Below are 18,220 nucleotides of genomic sequence, written 5' to 3'. Positions count from 1 at the left end.
ATGACATAAAAATACAAATAATGATGCTGACAAACACTTTTTTCTACTGTTTGAATAAACTGGTTCAGCTAAAAACACAGTTCATGCGCTCCATGCTGTGATTGTTGGCATATTCTGTAGAAATGCAGAGAAAGCAGAATATGATTATGATGACAGACTTTAACTGTCTGTTTTAAATGCTTCATATTCAGCAGACAGGATCTTACCTGCACAGCATCATTTTTGTGTTACCCTCTGCTGGTTTTCTTCCTAACTATCAATGTGTTGTGAGCATACGGTAGCTCTCTCAGGTCGTTTACAGAGTCTGTGTGAATGTTGATGAGCTGCCTGAACTCATCAGAGAAACTGGATCTGTCACATGTTGATTTTCATCCCAGACTTTGTGTCATTAATCAGCACAGTGAGTGAATAATGGCTGTCTGGGTCGTGTTGGGACAAAATCAAGATGTATTGATAGAAGTGGATGATGTGTCCCAGCCTGAGGTCGGCAGCTGGGATAAAATATGTTGTCAGAAAATAGAAATTGTCAAGAGGTTTAGTCATGTTGTTTAAACCCTGATAGCTTGTGGGGGCAAATCATTTTTTTCTTCATTTGTCATTATTTAATTCACCACACCACCAAAATCCATTGAATACATATACGTGATCCATGTGAGATGATTAAAGGGAGAGAAGGGAAGAATTAAGTCATGAGGCAAAGCTCTGCTACATGGCAATGCAAGAAAGTCAAATTAAACTTTACATGAGACAACATAAACTCAGAGCGAACAGGACTGAAGAAAAGCAGCAAAGACATGAAACTCTCCAGGTAACAGCATGCTTTAATTATCTGGAACAGACTCAACCTGCCACAATGTGACTTGATTAACTCCTTTCTGTCTCTGCCAACCTGAGCTGCACCTTTTTCTGGCATGAACTCGATCAACAGAGGAAAACCTGCCGTTGACTGTGAACCGCCTCAGGACGTCCCTCTGTGGTGTTTCAGGGAAATCACGTGATCCGTGTCGTAGGTTTCGTTTCGCTGTGTGTCGCAGATACAAATGACTGCACCGCACAGCAGGGAGGAAGAGACGGCCGTGGTTGTTATCACCTCATCAGATGCCTGCCAGGCCATCTTCTTGTCCTCCTTGTTCTGCCTCATTCTTCTGGTGTTGATGGAAATGTGTTCTGTGAAGTTACCAAAGATGTTGATGTGAGACTGAGAGCTCATAAAGTGTTTACATTTGTCTTTAAACTGCACCATAGAAGGAGAAATGCCTCATCTGATGAATATATTGAATCAGTTTGTTAGTTACAAACCCACAAACACGCTGCTCTGTGGGTATGAGGCCCAGTGTTTTTAGTTTAGAGCAATGACAAGATGGAGGTGCGTGAGTGACGGTCGCTCATCTCACTGATTGGTCCATAAAAACAAAGGGGTGTGTGTGTGTGTGTGTGTGTGTGTGTGTGTGTGTGTGTGTGTGTGTGAGTACACTGGTCGACTGTTTGTGTATCTCATGTCCTCATCTGACCTCTGGATTCTCCACCTGAGAGCTCGCAGCCTGACATGTTCACCTGTCTCACTAATCCACCTTTTCTGCATTAAAAGAGTCACACTGCACACACACCTGTTGTGCAAACACTCTAACTAACCACAGCTGTGGTAAAATAACTTTTGCAAAACCGTTTTGTTTTGTTTTTTTTAAAGAAATGAGCACACCCAGGAAGTGAAAAAAGGGCACACAAACGTCGTCCAGACTGAACTGTGGGGGGTTATCGCTTATCACAGGGCGCCATCTACCTGTATAACTGGAGAACTTGTCGTTGTACGCTTTAAACTTTTCAATCAGCATTTGATTTGAAGTTTTGGTAAAGGCTTTGTCTTTACAGTTAATTTTATTGACTGGGAAGATATGCTGTTTAATTTCTATAATTTCTTTTGACGGCGCTCAACTGTAATCATCACGGCTTTATTTTGAAATGAAGACCGGAAATTGGCTCACTTGGCGGACTCGGTGTACGTGAAAGTGAAAGTAAAATGAGTTGAAGGGGAAAACCAGGTTCTTAAAGTCATTTGTTGGACAGATTTTAGTGCAGCTGACAGCAGAGAGAAGACCGACAGTCATGAGTAACTTCTCGACGATCTACAAACTGTCCCTGGTTGCAGTTATCTGCTTCATCCAAGGTAACGTTAAGCTAATATCTGTCCATTTTTAAATGCCTGTCCATATTTCAGCTCTGCTGCGGTTTGCTGCGTCTAAATACACCAAACAGAGTACTGTCATGCTTTGTGCAGCATGTCTGGAGCCTGGATGCGTGTTTTCTCGTGTAACCGAACTCAAAAGTTCGAAGAACAGCTGTCTGCTATCGTTCCGCACGGAGGGTCACAGTGTACAAAACAACTCCAACTAAATTTCAGGCTACTAAATATTTTAACATGCTATTTTTCGTAAAACATGTACGCCGAATTTAGCATAACATCCAGCCAAGTAATAAAATATCCAAAGTAATTTCCTAGTCCTCATATACTTTGAACTTTAATATGGATTACTTTAAATTATGGTATATTTCTAAATGGAGTTTGGTGGGAAGCGTTCTTGGCGCCCTCTCGCGGTCGAAACTGTTCCACCTAATGGTGGCGAAAGAGCGTCAACCGTCAACTCAGTACCGTTAAGACAAGAAAGTCCACACAACACCGAGGGGAAACAAAAGCGAAAATTTAGGCTACATTTAGGCAGAATTATTGTTCAAAGTCCAAGCACTGACAGGAAAAAGCAGGAAACTAAACAGAAAGTAATATAATGAAAGTAACAGTCAACTTTAATTTCAAACTGTCAAGTTTTAATTCCTGCAAGGCCTTATGTAACATTGTACTCAGTGCTGGTCATAATTTTATCTAGATTTTGTATTTCCCAGGACATTAACTATGCAAACAATACCTGTGTTGTTTAACATACTACATCAGATTAACCCTGTAATAGCTTTTGGAAGAATACTGAACACAGAAATGGACTCAGAGTATTTCAGAATATAGTGTAGTTGTGCTATATTTTGAATTCATTGTTAACATGCTGTTATACCTCCTGTCTGAAGCCTGCAGCAGCAGCTGTCCAGTGCTGGAGTGCTGGTTTGTGCAGGAGAAGACCGGACGAGGAGGAGGTTTAACGGCAGCCACGAGCCAGGAAAAATCGCTGCTTCACATCAGAACCGACGCGCTGGGTCACAGCGCCGAGTCCCAGAAGGCTCCGTCCGACATCAGCCCCGACAGAGTCTACTTCATCACCGGTTAGTTCAGAGCGGCACGCTGAACACTCAGCTGTACGGGTCAGGAAGATGGAGAGCATCGCGACAGAAGCTCACCTGCAGCAGGTTCAGCAGCCTGAAAATCAGACTGACTCGCATCTTTGTTTCACTTGATCCTTTGGATTGGTGAAAAAATGGAAGATGCGAGCAGCAGTTCAGATGATTCGATCCAGGCTGTGCTTTCTGTGCTTTCGCTGCATCTTTACTGACTCCGTTGTTCACTGAAACATTTGCCTTTAAGGTTCCTTTGTAACACATTGCATTAATAATCTGGACATGCGTTCAGTTTACATCATGTGTCTTTCCATGACTCATATTTGAGTGTCTGCTACCTGATTGGGTGATTTCACTTTGGTTTTTAAGCAGGCCTGACGGCTGTTGCTCCTTTCTCCTCCTGTAAACATACCGACTCCTCTTTCTTCAGACCCAGCCGGCACTCTCTGCCACCCCTCACTGAACGCCCCCAAAGGCTCTGTCACGAAGCCGCAGTGTGAGATCAACCCCTTCCTGCCGCACCACTCCACCCTCAAATGGGTTGCTCCGCTCACAGACTCCGGCTTTAGCCCCATATACCTGCAAGCTGATTGGTTTTCAGCTGCCCATCAGGGCCTCGACAAACAGCTGACCGTTTCCACTATCAGCCGTGCTCCCACAGCGACCAAAGAGCACCATGGTAATGTTTAGTTTTTTTTTTTCCCAGAAATCTGTAATTCAGATGATCAGAAAATTCCAAATCTTTTCTGTGGTGGTTTGACTCTCGTCTGTTTCCTCAGTCATCCTGAGCGTGACCAGTAAAACGGTCTCGGTGCAGGCCAGACTCGGGGAACCGGTGCTGCTGGACTGCGGCTTCTGGGCCGACCCTTCCTCGCCTCTGTCCGGCTCGGGCTTTGCCGTAGAGTGGCGCTACCAGTTCAGGGGCGACGGACGACTGGTCCTGGCCTACGACGGCAAGTCGGACCGTTTGGCCGATACGCTAGAGGAAGGGGCCACTCTGGACTTTGAGGGTTTGCACGAGAAGGGAAATGCATCCCTGATCCTGCAGGAAGCTAAAGTGCGTCACTCCGGGATGTATATTTGTACCGTGTATCTGCCCTACCTGGTGGCTCAGGTGACGATGGAGCTTGAGATTGTCGGTGAGGGAACATTTGCTTCTTTTCGTTGTGTGATTGAAGACAAACCTGCATGCTTCATGCACAGAGCACATGGTGAGATTTCACTGAGAAGCAGATTTTTAACTTTCTCTTATTGTCTTCCTCTTTTCTTTCCTCCTCCACTCTTTTCTCCCTCTACCCAGAGCCTCCATCCCTCTCCCTCCACCCGTCCCCTCTGCCCCTCATCGTTCCCGGCCAGGCTTTGACCATCCAGTGTGAGGCGTCCGGCTTTGCCCCCCTCTCCCTGGAGCTGAGCTGGGAGTTTAAAGGCGCTGATGGGAAGTCCAGGCCTCTGGGATCAGGCAGCATAAGCGGCCACAGGCAGGCGTGGGACGGAACCTACAGCCAGAGCACCCGGCTGGAGCTTGACAGCACCACGCTGGACCTGGGCAGAGGAGGGGAGCTCACCTGTGTGGCCGTCCATCCCGGAGGCACAAGACGGGCCAGCGCGACCTTCAGTGTCGTGGGTAATGTGGAAGAATTTTGTTGTTTAAGATTTCAGCACTAAAATGTCAACTAGAAGTATGTCTTACATGTAGTTGAGTTGTCTACTTAAATTATCCCAGATGTTTCCAGCAGCGTTCAAACCCACAGAAATCTGTAACGTCATGTTGTTGTCCTGATGGAGAAAGGACATACGGCGCAGTTAAGACATGAATTGTGTCTTTTGTCTTTTCAGGGTTCAGTGCTCCCTCCATTGAGGACTCGATGGCAATGGTCGGTGTGGCGTTAGTCCTCTATGGTCTTATCAAGTTCGTCTCTTGGACCTTCACCAGCTCAGGTAGCAAATAATCCAGAAACGATGAATGTATATAATATCTATTTATTAATTCTCCAACCATTTATTTATTTCAAGCTGCAAAAGCCTTGATACTGTCTCACCATCCGAATACATCAAGATAAAATAAATGCACTTAAATACATTTGACAGCATTTAGATAGAAAAATAGACGCAGGATGGGATGAATGTGCTGTTTAAAGAAAATACAGTAAGATATTTCTCTCTGATTCCTCTTTCTGACTTTCTGTCTTTCATTCCACTGTGTGCAGGCTCAGATGCGGCGGATAAACAGGACAAGGTGATCTTACTTTTTCAAATACTAATATACAAAATGTGTAGTTGTGAATGTCTTTATATAAGTGAACTTTTATTTTCTAACCCTGGAGCTGCTCCTGGGTGTTTCACGTGACTCGGCTCAGTAATAACTTTCTGCTTCTTCCGCTTACAGAAAGACAAATAAAGAAGAGCAAACTGAGCTGCAGTGGAAGTGTGACACTCGCCCAGCAAACCTTTCTCTGTTGATATTCCGGTGGGTTTTCAGGGCGGACTGCATTCAGACAGCTGTGCCAATTATTTAAATTATCTCTGTGTGAAATTGGTTTAAACCTTTACCTTCAGCACCATTTTTTTCTCAGATCCAGCTTAATTGAGATCATTCAATTCTGTGTGACTTGTTGTTTTCACTGTTTTGCACAAACAGTGATAATGCTTGTAGACATGCTGCTGCGCTCCGGTACCAGGCAGCAATCTTTTTCTGAAAACGGCTTCTGCCAGGACTAAACATGCACATTGTGACCTTTCTTTTATCTTCCGCTTTAAAGCAACGCACCTGTTATATCACATTGGCCTCCCACTGTTTAAATACTATTTCTTGTTGCAAACACTGGAAAAGGGTCAGAAAGTTGTGAAGGAATGATGTGATCTTTAATTTGGAGACGTGAATGCGTCCACATGATGCTCCCATACGTTCCCAATTGGGTTTTTGTAAATACAGATAATATAATGCTTGTGTATTGTGGCTCTTTTGTTATGTGTGTGTTTGTGTGTCACAGTAAGCGCCCTCATCACGTGCTGGCTGGAGTGATGCCCCAGCAGCCTGGGCTAATGCGAAATTAACTTGACATATTAATGTGAATGGCACAGGTAGAGCGGATAAATCTGCTGAAGGGAACATTAACAATTTGTAGCAGAATGTGAAAATCATAAACACAATAATAAATAAACATATTTCTTTAATCTTGCTGCCCCAGTCTCCTGTCTCCTCTCAAACATGCTGGTGTGCCACCTTGTTTAAAAATACCCTGAAAATACATTTATGATGAGATAATGGGGAAAAGTTGTGTACTTAAACTAATGTACAGTCTATGAAGTATTATAACAGAGTATAATTACTGTGGTGGCGTTTTTTTTTTTTTTTTTTTTAGTGTAGTAAAACAAAAGTGACTGCACAGTAAATATTAGAATATCGAATCGAGTAAAAGTTAAGCTAAAACTAATGGGGAAGAGTGACTTCCGTTGTCCTTTTCAGAATAAAACTACATGCGCATACTTTCTGTTTTGGAGCGGTATTCTAGTACCTAATTGAAAGTGTTATATTTTGAATAGACACATAATACAGAGTAATGAAATAATACGCGTCATTTAGTTGTTTAATCTCAGCCGTCCGATATATAGTCATGAATTGAGATTAATTATATCTTTTCATTCGTTTTCTTTTCTTTTTTTTTCGCACGGTGTAATCGTTTATGTAAGTTTAACGTAATTTAGACGTAATCCGCGATGTTTAAAAAAAACATCCGTTTAAAAAATACATAAATGGTATTTAAGGGGAGGATTCACCCAATGGCAAACGACATTACTACTGAAACCCATCCATCAACCAATCAGAGGCATTGATGCTGGTATGACTTTAGCGGGTACACTTTCTGTCTCGAGTCGACAGCGTAAACAAGTTCCTCAGCATTGTTTTAGTAAACAGAAAGTCTGTAGGATTAAAAATACGGTTTTAAGGAGTATCGCGGATTTATTTTGTCTCTTCAGTTAAGTTATGTAATAAAAAACAGCGTGCGGGCGTTTCCGTGGGCTCGTTATGTTCTTACTTAGCTGACTAACCGTAAAGCTAACTAGCTACCTACTGCTAATGTTAGCTAACTCGAACACTACATTTAAATGATGCCTCGTGGTGGAACATTAGCCTGTTTTGGTGTCGCGTCAAGCAGCTCATAAACAAGAGGTATGTATGAGTGTGTCAGTGTGTGTCAGTTCAGAAATGTGTGTTTACGACAGTTTTTGTGTAATTTCCTATCTGTCTGTAATGTACTGTGTCATCAAGCTTCCATTTCTGAACTGTTCAGTTTCACTGAAAGTGTTCGGAAACACTCGGGGCTTTTCGTTTCATTTCTTAAACCACAGGCAACAAAACGGCAGATGTCTAATGGCTTCTGTGCTTGCCCGTGAATGAAGGAGCAGTGTTGCAGCTCCATGGCAAAATTCACAATATATGACCGTGTTTGTGTGTGTTCATGCGTGTTGTGTTGATTTGTTCAATAAAACGGATGAAAAATAGTAAAAATGCCCCTTATGAGTTCCCAGAGGCCAAACTGGTGTCTTTAAAGTTGCCAGTTTCACCAGTGGAAAACCCCATATCTTCAGTTAACTATCACGTAAGACAAAGAAAAGCCTCAAATCTTGACTTTTGAGAAGCAGGAACAACAGAATGCTGCTTCCTGTTTTAAAACATAATTTGGACAATTTTAGAGAATATGTTTATATTCCTCCAATGAAGACATCTGGGGAAGTATTGTCTTATCTGTGCCAAAACTTTGGTGCAGTATTGATGTTGATATTGAAACCAAACCCTGTCCTGATTTCCCACTACTCACCAAGTCTGCTTTAAGTTTCATTTTGACTGATATCAAGGTTTCAACTTCCTGCTGCTTCTTTGACACCTCGTACTTTCTGTTGCTCTCAAACGTTCTCGCTGTTTGTATTTTCTGAAGCAGACACTACCAACATTTTTGATGGCGGTGGCTCCCGCCTCGATGGCAGATAAGATCATAGTCCTCGACGATGATGATGAAGAGGAGAGTCCTCAACCCTCCACCTCGTCCTCTCAAGCCCAAAATGTCTCGACGCTCAAAGCTCAGCAGCCCGTCCCGACCCACATTACCCGGTCGCCTTTCGCCTCAGCGAAGAAGCAGACGCATGTTCTGCAGGTGGAGAATCAGAGGTTGTTCACTGAGGTGAGCTTCCATGAAGGGACACAAACTGGTGATTTCATTCAAAGAGGCTGATCGCTACCAACAGTGTTTTGTTTGCTTAATGATTCATTTCTGTAACTGGAAAAGCCTGAATCACGATGTGCTGTTGCTGTATGTGTTCTCATACCGTGTGTCCTTCCTCTCTCACCTTGCCTTCTCGCACCTCCTCTTTTTTTTTTCTTCTCCATCCCCGCAGTTTGTGGAGCACTGCTCAGCTCTCACTCAGGACTGTCCCGAGGTCCTGACCTTCCTCCAAACCAAGCATTCCAAGGCCTGCCCGGACTATCTGTCGTCCGTGGAGTTCAGGAACACGTTGGGAAGATGTTTGACTCGCGCCCAGGCGAATCGTTCCAAAACCTTTGTCTACATCAATGAACTGTGCACTGTACTAAAGCAGCATGCAGCCAAGAGGAGGCAGAACGTCACCAAGGTCGAGCCCGGGCCTTGTACCTCAACATCAGCTTCTCACCAGTCTACCTCTGTTATGCTCAAAAGTAAAGACAAGACTGAAGTCAAGATGGAGGGGAAGGACGAAGGAGCGAAACCGCCAGTGGAGGATCAGCAACCTTCCACTTCAGGGCAGCAGGAGGGCGGGGAGGACAATAAAAAGGAGGAAGAGGGTGCAGAGAGAAAGGCGAAGAGGGCGTCCAGGAAACAGGTTAGTGCTGAACACACTGGCTGAGGAAGTCATTCTGCTGCTGATTGTAGTAGTTATAATTTTGTTGGGATGATTTCTGATACCTCTCATAGCACACAGGGTTGGTCAGTTGATTACATGAAAAATTAAAACTTTCACTTCTTTTAAATTTAATTGTTACAGAGATTTCTGTCCAGTCTGTCACTTTACAGTCACTTTGAGCTGACTGTGTTCAGCCTCTTCTTTTGACTTGATCTGCAGCTAAAATAATTCAAGTCATTGTGTTGTCTTCACATTTTGCTGTTACTTTGCTAACTTGACGAGGGATGCGTCTCTCAGGTGGAGAGCCAGGATGCCTTTTCTGTCAGGTTGACACTTTTAGTGTTGTGAGCTGAAAAGCCAGTTTACAGATCCAGAGGAGGGGGAAAAAAAAGCAAAGGAATGGCTTGAATGTGGCACTCACATCTGTGTCTGCTGGACATACAACTTGATAGAACAAACACAAAGCTAACCAGGGTTACTTCTTAACCTCTTGACCAGAAGTCACCCTTCGTGTATGTTCTCAATTTCCCTCAGATAGCGTACCTGGAGAACCTGCTGAAGGTGTACAACGACGAGATCCGCCGCCTGCAGCAGGCCGAACTGAGTTTAGACGACCTGGCGTCTGATGAATCTTTGTACATCCAGGAGCACAAGCTCAAACGCAAGGTCAGGCTGGAGTTTGATGCAGCTCGGGGCTCCGACAGCTGTGAAAAGAGCCATTGCAGCGCGTTGTGTGGCAACTCACACCTCTTCCATCTGTCCTCTTCTTCCTCTCTTCCAGATGATGAAGATTTATGAAAAGCTGTGTGAACTAAAGGGCTGCAGCACGCTAACAGGCCGAGTCATTGAGCATAGGATCCCCTACAGTAGCACTCGTTATCCTGAGATCAACAGGAAGGTGAGCTGGTTGTACCATGTGCCAAGTTCAGTAGTCAGCAGCTGTCAGCAGATGAGTGAACAAACCACAGACATGTCCGTGTGTCTGCTGGCAGAATGTGGACTGGAGTTCTAGTTTTAAAGTGCGTGTCTTTGATATGCAGATCGAGCGGTTCATCAACAGTCCTGAGGCTCAGAGGAACCCTCCGGATTACCAAGACATCCTCCAGCAGGTGCTGCGGGCCAGCGAGCGCCACAAACTGTGCCTGAGCAGAAAACAGCTGGTCCAGATTGCCCAGGAGGCTTTCAGGGAGACCGGGACCCTTATGCAGAACAGACGTCACCTGGACATGGTGTACAACTTCGGCTCGCACCTCACTGACTCCTACAGGATGGGTGAGGCTCTGAGAGACTGACAGGAATGACAGAATATACATTCACTGTCTCTAACTCAGACTTATTGTCCTCCCTCTTTTTTCTGCCCGTCCCCCCTCACCCCCGTTCCCACCCGTGCCCTTTTCTCCTCCACCCTCCGCAGCCACAGACCCGGCTCTGTCGGACCAATCGCTGCTGCGGAAGCTTCGGTCCAACAGAGAAGTGGCTCTGTCCCATCTGGAGGAGGTCATCAACAAGTACGCTGTCAAACAGGAGGACACAGAGGAGCAGGAGAGGACCAAACGGCTGGAGAGAAACAGCAAGGACAAAGAGGTACGAGAGCATCTGTGGAAGGAGGGAAGCCATCACAGACTTCTCCTGCTGTCACGCTCTTGGTTTCGTGTTTCCATATGAAACGAGGGTCTTGCTTGACAGATTTTCTTGAACATGCACATGAATGCACCGCTGCGGCAGATTTGTTTTGATGCATCTGAGCTGTTAACATTCTCAACAATATTGTACAAACTATATAGTAATAAAGCATGGAATTAATCAGAAATCACTGGTGTCCTCAAAGGTACAAGAAACGTGGTGAAGAGATGATATTTTTGGAAAAGCGTCTGCTGTAATGAAACAATAACTCGTAGTGAAAACTCATAAAAACATGGGTGTGCTCCCTCAAGCAGCAGGAACACAGCCACCGCTGATCAGGGTGGGAAAACGGCAAATTGAAGTGCAGCTTCATATTGTTTCCAACCCAGAAGGCGTTTGGATTGATCTTTATTTACGACGCCAACACCACACCTGTCCCCGACCTTCTGCTTCGTCTGAACCTCACACATCTTATTTTCAGGGCCACAAATCAGAAAGCGGAGAAGACAAAAAAGAGGTGAACGGAGCGGCAGAGGAGGACGAAGAGGAGATGGAGGAGGATGACGAGGAAGAAGATGAGTCGTCGGACCCAGACATCGAGGAGGAGATCCAGGCCAGCACTCAGCAGGACGGACCAGGTCAGAGCAGAGACGTGCACGCAGAAGTGTTTAAAGTCGTGATTTTAGTCGGTTTTCCTGCCACTGCCATTCATTGTTTTTGTCTGTTTATAGACGATGAGGAGAACGAGGAAGACGACAGTAACGAGGCCGAGGAAGCGTGTGACGGTGCCAACAAGGAGGATCAGACCGACCAGGTGTCAGGAAGCGTCTCTGCAGCGGAAGAAGGAAGCGTGAAAGATGAGGACGAGGAGCCGGTCACAAGTGGGCTCAGTCCTCTTTCTGATGAAAGCGAGTCCCAAATATCGCCGCTGTCTGACATCCCCTCCCCTAGACACAGCCCCAGCCAATCAGAGCCAATGCAGACTGATCACCAGGGGCCGTTGTCTAATGGTAACCTCGCGGGGTTAGAGGAGCCTGTAGATTCCTCCAATCACGTCTCAGTCGTGCTGGTGAGCACCAGCAAAGGCACCAGTGACCCCGCAGCAGTCTCGCCGGTAGCAGCCAATGGGGTGTCTGCGCCCCTCTCACCAGCAGTCACAGTAGAAAAATGCGACACGCAGACCACCAACGGCACGTCGCCGCCTCCCAGCTCCAGAATGACGAGGAGCCAGAAGAGGAAGAGGGAGGACATTACATCAGGGAACCCCCAAAACACAAAGCACATAATCGTCCATGACAGGTAGGCATAGCTTCAGCTGATGATAACATGGCTCTAGATTCATTTATTGGATTGTGTTTCACGTTTTCTTTCTTCTTGACTCCCCCCCACCCCACCCCACTCTGCACCCACCCATCGCTCCCTCCTCAGCGAGGCGGACATCCCTCTGGACATGGGAGTTTTTAGCTGCAGCCCTCCGCAGCAGGCCGAGCCGAGCCGAGCAGACACTCCAACACAGGAAATAGTCAGCAGCTCACAGCTGACGCCGCCTCCCAAGAAGAACAAGGTGGGGCCGCGTACGGATGAGACGTCATCTCTCATGTTTGATATTCAGATGAAATAAAGTGATGAACTCAGAGCTTTGAAGCAAAAACAGACGAGAAGATCTGTGAAACTGGTTTCAGTTCAGTCAGACTGCACGTTTCCTAACCGTTCCACCGTCTGTGTTTCCAGGTCAACGTGGCCACCCAGTGTGACCCGGATGAGATCATCGTCCTGTCAGACTCCGAATGACCTTTGACCTCGCACTGTCCTGCAGGAATCCTCCACATGTCGCCTGTTTTCTGGCCCCGATGTCCTGAAGGCCGGCCTCTCTGAGGAGTGTCTTTAAGAATTAAAGACCAAAAAAAGTTTCAAAATGAGTCAAAATGAAGAAATTGCCGACGTCAGATTTCAGCCAAAAACACAGCAGCCATTCATGGCTGTGGAAGACAGAGGAAGCTACGAATTTAGTACCTCGTGTCACATGATCACACATTGCTAAACAAAAGCCACGTGTTTTTTAAAGGACTCGGTAAAGTGAGGAGGAAAGCTGCCGAAACAGGACGAGGTTTTTGGAAAATCGGGGTTTGGGGAGCCCTCTTCTTCTTCTGCTGCGCGCCCCACAGAACACAGCTGTCATTCCTCCCAGCGGAGAAACGCTGGCTGACGTCGACCTCGGCTGACCTTTTGGCCGCAGTCTGTCGGCTGATCCAAGCAGCCGGACGCCTGCTTCCTGCTTCCTGCCTTTCGGTGCAATACTACTAATGCGCCTGGCGTCCAGTTGGTGGTAGCACTGATGAGAGCTTTGAGCTGCTCTGAGCGCACAGCTGAAACCACTTCTCTTTGGACGATCGTCTCCGGGCTTGACCTTTTGTTAGCGTGGTTTAGGTCAGAAATCAGTGCCTGAACAAACGAGCTGTGCGTCGGGACGCGAGGCCTCGACGTGGAGTTCTGCTTTCACGGACGCTCGATGGCGAGGGCTGCGTCAGCTCGCCTCCAGTTTGTTTACATTTTTATATTTCCGTCGCATTTTCCTCATAAAGGACGGGGCGGTCTGTATGGAGTATCACTTGGAGATGACGTTGAGTTACTGTTGCTATTTATGCATTGAATTAGTGAGCTGTGTGGTGGTTTGTACTACTGCAGCAGTGCAGCAACGCTGACGTTTTAACATTTCTCCTTCTGTTGTTTCCCACCATATTTCTGTTTTTAGGTTTGTAATGAAATAAGTTATCTCTGCTGCAGGATAGCTGAATAGTTTCTAGATAGATTTTGGTTTGACTGAGGGCTTCTAGCGAGCCAGTGTTTGAAGGAGAAGGTCAGGAATATTCTGCATCGTCGTCAAATTCCATGAAAAGACCCAAATCATTGAAGAATTGTTGCTTCACTCTGACTGTATCCAAAGCCTGATAGATCTCAGAGCCACACTGTTACCTTCATTAAACTGAACATGCACAAGTCAGTTCCACACACACCCTCCTGCTGCCACGTGAGTATTATTCCACGGCTGAAAATAGTCCCAGACAAATAAACTTTCTCAGCATTTACTCCTTCTTGAGTAACGTTTGCTAAAAACTTTAGTGCCCAGTTGTTCTTGGATTTTTTTTGATAAGTAAAACCTCGTTTGTGACCCATTTTAAAGGTTTAACCCTCAGTAGGAACCGGTGGGCTCGGGTCTGAGAGCAGGGACATGGACGTGTTGGTTGGTTTTGGTCTTTGCGTGGGATTTGTTGACGTGAAGAAAAGCCTTGTCCTTTAAGCAGCTGCAGGACAAAAGTGTTTCTTCAAGATGCAGACGCGTCTCAAACAGTTGAGTCCAGCCCGGATAACTGCATGATGTCACCTCACAGGTTCAGCCCAGCCAAGTGGAACGCGTCCACGCTGGTTTTGTCTCGACCCGAACGAAGGTCAAACCAGCTCTGAAGGAAGTCCAGTTTGACTCCGACACACACGATTACTCTCATACACTCTGTCATGATTTGAGCTGTTAGTGCTGCTTTCACAGGTTTTTGATTGGCTGGGTGTTCAGATAAAACACTTCCCCGCCAGCTTTCAAATAAAGTTTATTTTTGTCTTAATCAAAGCACTAGACTGGAAAGTCCTCCTCTCGCCAAACCCGGTTTTTGTCCTCTCCCCCTGAATCCCCGTTTCGGTTCTGCTGACTGGTGAAACCGTGTTTTGGAGGACGCACTCCTCAAACTTACTGGAATGTCGTTGACGTGACTGCGACCTGTCAGGCCTCATTTATGCAGGAGAGTGATCCATTGTTCACTGTGAATTTTTTCTTTTCATTTTTGATAATAAAAGAAATACTTTTTTACTACGCAGCCTCTGTTTATTTGGATTTTTCACCCGTTCACCCCTTTTTTTTTTTTCATCCTTGTCCTCGTGTTACCTGTTCAGATTTTAAACGTGGATAAAAGAGGACACTGCCGACACACCTGTACGCTGTCAGCAGATGAGATGCATCAGGAGAGAAAAGGCTGCATCGTTGAATCCCTTGTTGGAGCTTCTTTACCTCATTGCAACATTAATTAATGTGTTTGTTGCTGTTGCAGTTACAGTTTTCTCTGAACATTGAGACATTTAGGCCCCGCAGCTGCAAACAAGCGAGATTTATTTAGATTTTCTGAGACTTGAAGACAAACTCAGACATCATTTGCACCAAATAATTTATTAATCCATTATTTTGATACAGGTCAGAGGTGAATATTGATGGACTGTACTTTATTACATGATTAGTACCACTCAGGATTTACATAAAAATGTCTATTGACAATTTTCTGTTCAACAATCAGCTGGTCAGTCAGGAGACGTGTTGTGTCACATAGTTTGTGGAATGTATGAAAATAAAACGTCAGTCCAGTTTTCAGCAGCTTTCCACGCCGATGCGTCCATCTTTGCCGTCTCCTGAAGGAATGTACCAACACACCAAGCGTCCATCGCGTTAATCCTCCAGAAGGCAGTGAAATAACAAAGCGTCAGGCCCCTCGAAGTCTTTTAAGAATCACTTCCTGGACGCTTTAGAATTTGAGGGCACTTAATGCTAAATTTGGAGATGTGGAGGAGATATAACCAGATCAAATTACAACAGCCTTTTTCTTTTTTTTTTACATAGTTTTTGTGTTTGTGTTTCCATGAGATTCACACTGTGCAGACCACATGTTGAGCTGTTGGTTAACTGTAAAGTCCTGCGATGCACATCAGTGCAAACGTCTTCCACTTGAATTTAACCTTCCTGTGTCGTGTTTACGTCTGAGCTGTAGCTGACTGAGCGTTACAGAATCTAACATCAGGGCTGTTACAGAAAAGAGGAGAAATCTTTTTTTCTCATTGATCATTTCATCTCCCCTCGCTCGCCCTGCTTTCACAAGCACAATCCACATATTTCTGATTGAGCCTCTGAACACAAAACGCCTCTTTCTCATCAACACACAGATAAAGTCGCTCCTCTTCTTCACGTACATTCACTCTGAGACTCGGCTCACTTCTAATGTCTTGAACTCCACACATACGAAAGGCCTCAGATCACCATTTCACATTCCTCACACATTCTGCTCTTACAATCATCCTGTGTTTTCTCTGTGGCTGTTCAGCAGTGGAGGAAACAAACAGGAACAAATGTGAAACCAAAATAACCCACAAACACATCTGGAGCACGGAGCAAACACACACAACAGCCAGCGGGCCTCTCACTCAGGCCCAGCTCCGAGCCTGCGTATGAAAATATCCAAACTGCTCCTTCACAGAAGGTAAAAGGTCAGATCCTACGTCTCTTTGCTTTGTGTAACTGCAAATGTAAACCATCTCTGAAGGCATGCAAACTGTTGATGAGGTCATGTGTAATATTTCTCCCATCACTGCCTGCCCTGTGCTGTAGCTGCACTGGTACACTGGAGGACGTCTTCTGCACAGTTTGGTTTAATTTAAGTACGTTAGACATGGGAGTGAAACAAGAACAGAGCCACAAAGCTTCATAAACACACACAGTTATCCTATAGTCTTAATCTGGAACAGTACCAACTGTGACCACAAGGGGGCACACATCTGGCCGCAAATACTGATCAAACGTTCAATTTAAGGTCGTAGTAATGAGTTTTCTCTTCCAGAAAACCCTTTTCTGTACCAACGTTGATTAATCCCACTGTTTTTTATTTAGAGTGGGCCAAATGTTTAGATTTAGGTTACACCTGGATGAGATTCACAGCACATTGATAAAGATGATGATGTATTAAGGTAAGAAGCGATGGACAATGAGGCGCAACAAGCGGCTCCGGTGACCGATCCGAAGAAGAAGAAAGAGAAGAGCGAGCAGAAGACGACGACGCAGGAGGAGGAGGAGGAGGAGGAGGAGGAGGTTTAGACGATGAAGACGACCGTGAAAAATGAGACGACAACGCGGAGGAAGAAGAAGAAGCAGAAGACGATGCAGAAATTTAGAAGATGAACACGGCGAAGAAGAAGACGACAACGAAGAAGAACAACTAGAAGAAGAAGAAGCAGAAGCAGCATCAGCATCAGCGGTGGACTGTGTTTGGAGTGTTTTCCTGATTTTTGTGTAGTTTAACACTGAGATATCTGGTGATGTGGTGAATTAATATTTAATGTCGGTTAAACTGCTGTCGTGGAACAAACACACGTTCATTTTAAACGATGTACCGACGACTTGTTTCGTTCCCACTTTAAGATCAAATTATTACAAACAGAAATAATTAATGTTACAAACATGACAACTCTGTGTTTTAATGGGAAAAAAAAAAACAAAAAACAAAAAAACAGGCAGCAATTATTGACACTGTGCACCTTCTGTGGTCAGTGTGTGTCATCAGTAGTGCTAACAGTACGTGTCCAGTGTGGTCCCTAAACGCATCACACAGCACTGATGTGTGTAAATGAAAGAGTTCAGCACAGGTACAGCACAGGAGGAGGAGGAGGAGGAGGAGGAGGAGTGTGTGTGTGTGACGTGAGGTTACAGTTCTGTGAGGTTCAGAGGAAACACACTGATTTCATGTTTGTTTTCCTGCGAGTGAACGATGATCAACTTCAAGTGCTGAGGTCCCACAAATCACCGTCTGTCCCCAAAAAATGTATTCAGCGGTGATAAAACATGGCTACTATTACTAGAGTTTCTATTATTGTTATTCGATTAATTCTTCATAACAAGTCTAAAGTGATGACGGTGATGATAAAACGATGGTGTCCAAAGGTGAGACTCAACAATGGACAGAGAGAAAAACGCCTGCAACTGCAAAATGTTTAGGATTTTCTTCCACCTGATGCTGTTTTTCATAATAATAGAGTATCAGAAGTGAGTCAGTGAATTTTTTTTTTGCCTGTCAACTAATCAGTTAGTAGTGTTAAATTATTACCGCTGTTAATAAAATGAAGACAATCAAAAAAAGAAATACAACCCTGAATCCAAAGAAGTCTGGACGCTGTGTAAAACATCAGTGTAGTGACGTCCTTTAGTCAATCATGTGATCGACTGAGCCTTTCCAGGACGCCTCTTTCATACCCAATCATGATCCTCTCACCTGTCACCAATGAGCCTGTTTACCTGTGGAATGACCCAAACAGGTGTTTTTGAAGCGTTCCACATCTTTCAGTCTGTGAAACATGTTGCTGCATCAGATTCACAATAAGCAGATATTTAGAAAAATCAGTGAAGCTGATGGGGTTAGACATTAAATATATTGGACTGATTTCAGTTGAGTATTTGTCAAAAATGATTAGCAAATGATCACATCCTGTTTTAAGCTTGAACTTTTTAGAATCAGGGTTGTATAAAATTCAGGACGTTTGTCAGATATTTGCATTTCCTTCAGTTAGTTCCACAGAGTGAAATCCAAACACCGCTGGCTGCTGGTTTTACTCTTTATTTGAAATCTTAATCCGCACTTCTGAG

General features: G+C 44.9%; 2 protein-coding genes across 3 annotated transcripts; both read left to right on the top strand.

Annotated features, from left to right (window-relative positions):
* The first annotated feature begins 1,980 nt into the window (after positions 1–1,980).
* Positions 1,981–6,456, top strand: tapbp.1 (TAP binding protein (tapasin), tandem duplicate 1). Its single transcript, XM_076753918.1, has 8 exons — positions 1,981–2,164; positions 3,073–3,264; positions 3,707–3,955; positions 4,056–4,415; positions 4,577–4,900; positions 5,113–5,214; positions 5,484–5,512; positions 5,663–6,456. Exons 1-8 carry the CDS (start codon positions 2,104–2,106, stop codon positions 5,672–5,674), a joined length of 1,329 nt encoding a protein of 442 aa, XP_076610033.1. The 5' UTR covers positions 1,981–2,103; the 3' UTR covers positions 5,675–6,456.
* Positions 6,457–7,108: 652 nt separating this feature from the next.
* Positions 7,109–14,638, top strand: daxx (death-domain associated protein). Of its 2 annotated transcripts, none has more exons than XM_076754481.1 (11): positions 7,109–7,447; positions 8,214–8,456; positions 8,671–9,132; positions 9,688–9,819; positions 9,935–10,051; positions 10,194–10,425; positions 10,568–10,737; positions 11,258–11,414; positions 11,508–12,075; positions 12,205–12,340; positions 12,508–14,638. In XM_076754481.1, the coding sequence occupies exons 2-11, from the start codon at positions 8,235–8,237 to the stop codon at positions 12,565–12,567; spliced, it is 2,256 nt and encodes a 751-aa protein (XP_076610596.1). In that variant the 5' UTR covers positions 7,109–7,447; positions 8,214–8,234; the 3' UTR covers positions 12,568–14,638. The 2 variants fall into 2 exon arrangements, with proteins under 2 accessions (XP_076610596.1, XP_076610597.1); XM_076754482.1 differs by having other exon boundaries at positions 7,319–7,447; positions 8,217–8,456.
* The last annotated feature ends 3,582 nt before the right edge of the window (positions 14,639–18,220 follow it).

The sequence above is a fragment of the Chaetodon auriga genome, chromosome 17, assembly GCF_051107435.1.
Source record: "Chaetodon auriga isolate fChaAug3 chromosome 17, fChaAug3.hap1, whole genome shotgun sequence".
In the NCBI taxonomy this organism is placed as follows: Eukaryota; Metazoa; Chordata; class Actinopteri; order Chaetodontiformes; family Chaetodontidae; genus Chaetodon; species Chaetodon auriga.
This window is presented reverse-complemented; position numbering and strand designations above follow the sequence as displayed.

Coding starts and splice junctions, on each gene's coding strand:
- tapbp.1 (XM_076753918.1), top strand. CDS start 2,104: ATGAGTAACTTCTCGACGATCTACAAACTGTCCCTGGTTGCAGTTATC. Junction 3,956..4,055: donor AGCGACCAAAGAGCACCATG/GTAATGTTTAGT, acceptor CTGTTTCCTCAG/TCATCCTGAGCGTGACCAGT. Junction 5,215..5,483: donor TTGGACCTTCACCAGCTCAG/GTAGCAAATAAT, acceptor CACTGTGTGCAG/GCTCAGATGCGGCGGATAAA.
- daxx (XM_076754481.1), top strand. CDS start 8,235: ATGGCGGTGGCTCCCGCCTCGATGGCAGATAAGATCATAGTCCTCGAC. Junction 8,457..8,670: donor ATCAGAGGTTGTTCACTGAG/GTGAGCTTCCAT, acceptor CCATCCCCGCAG/TTTGTGGAGCACTGCTCAGC. Junction 10,052..10,193: donor ATCCTGAGATCAACAGGAAG/GTGAGCTGGTTG, acceptor TTTGATATGCAG/ATCGAGCGGTTCATCAACAG.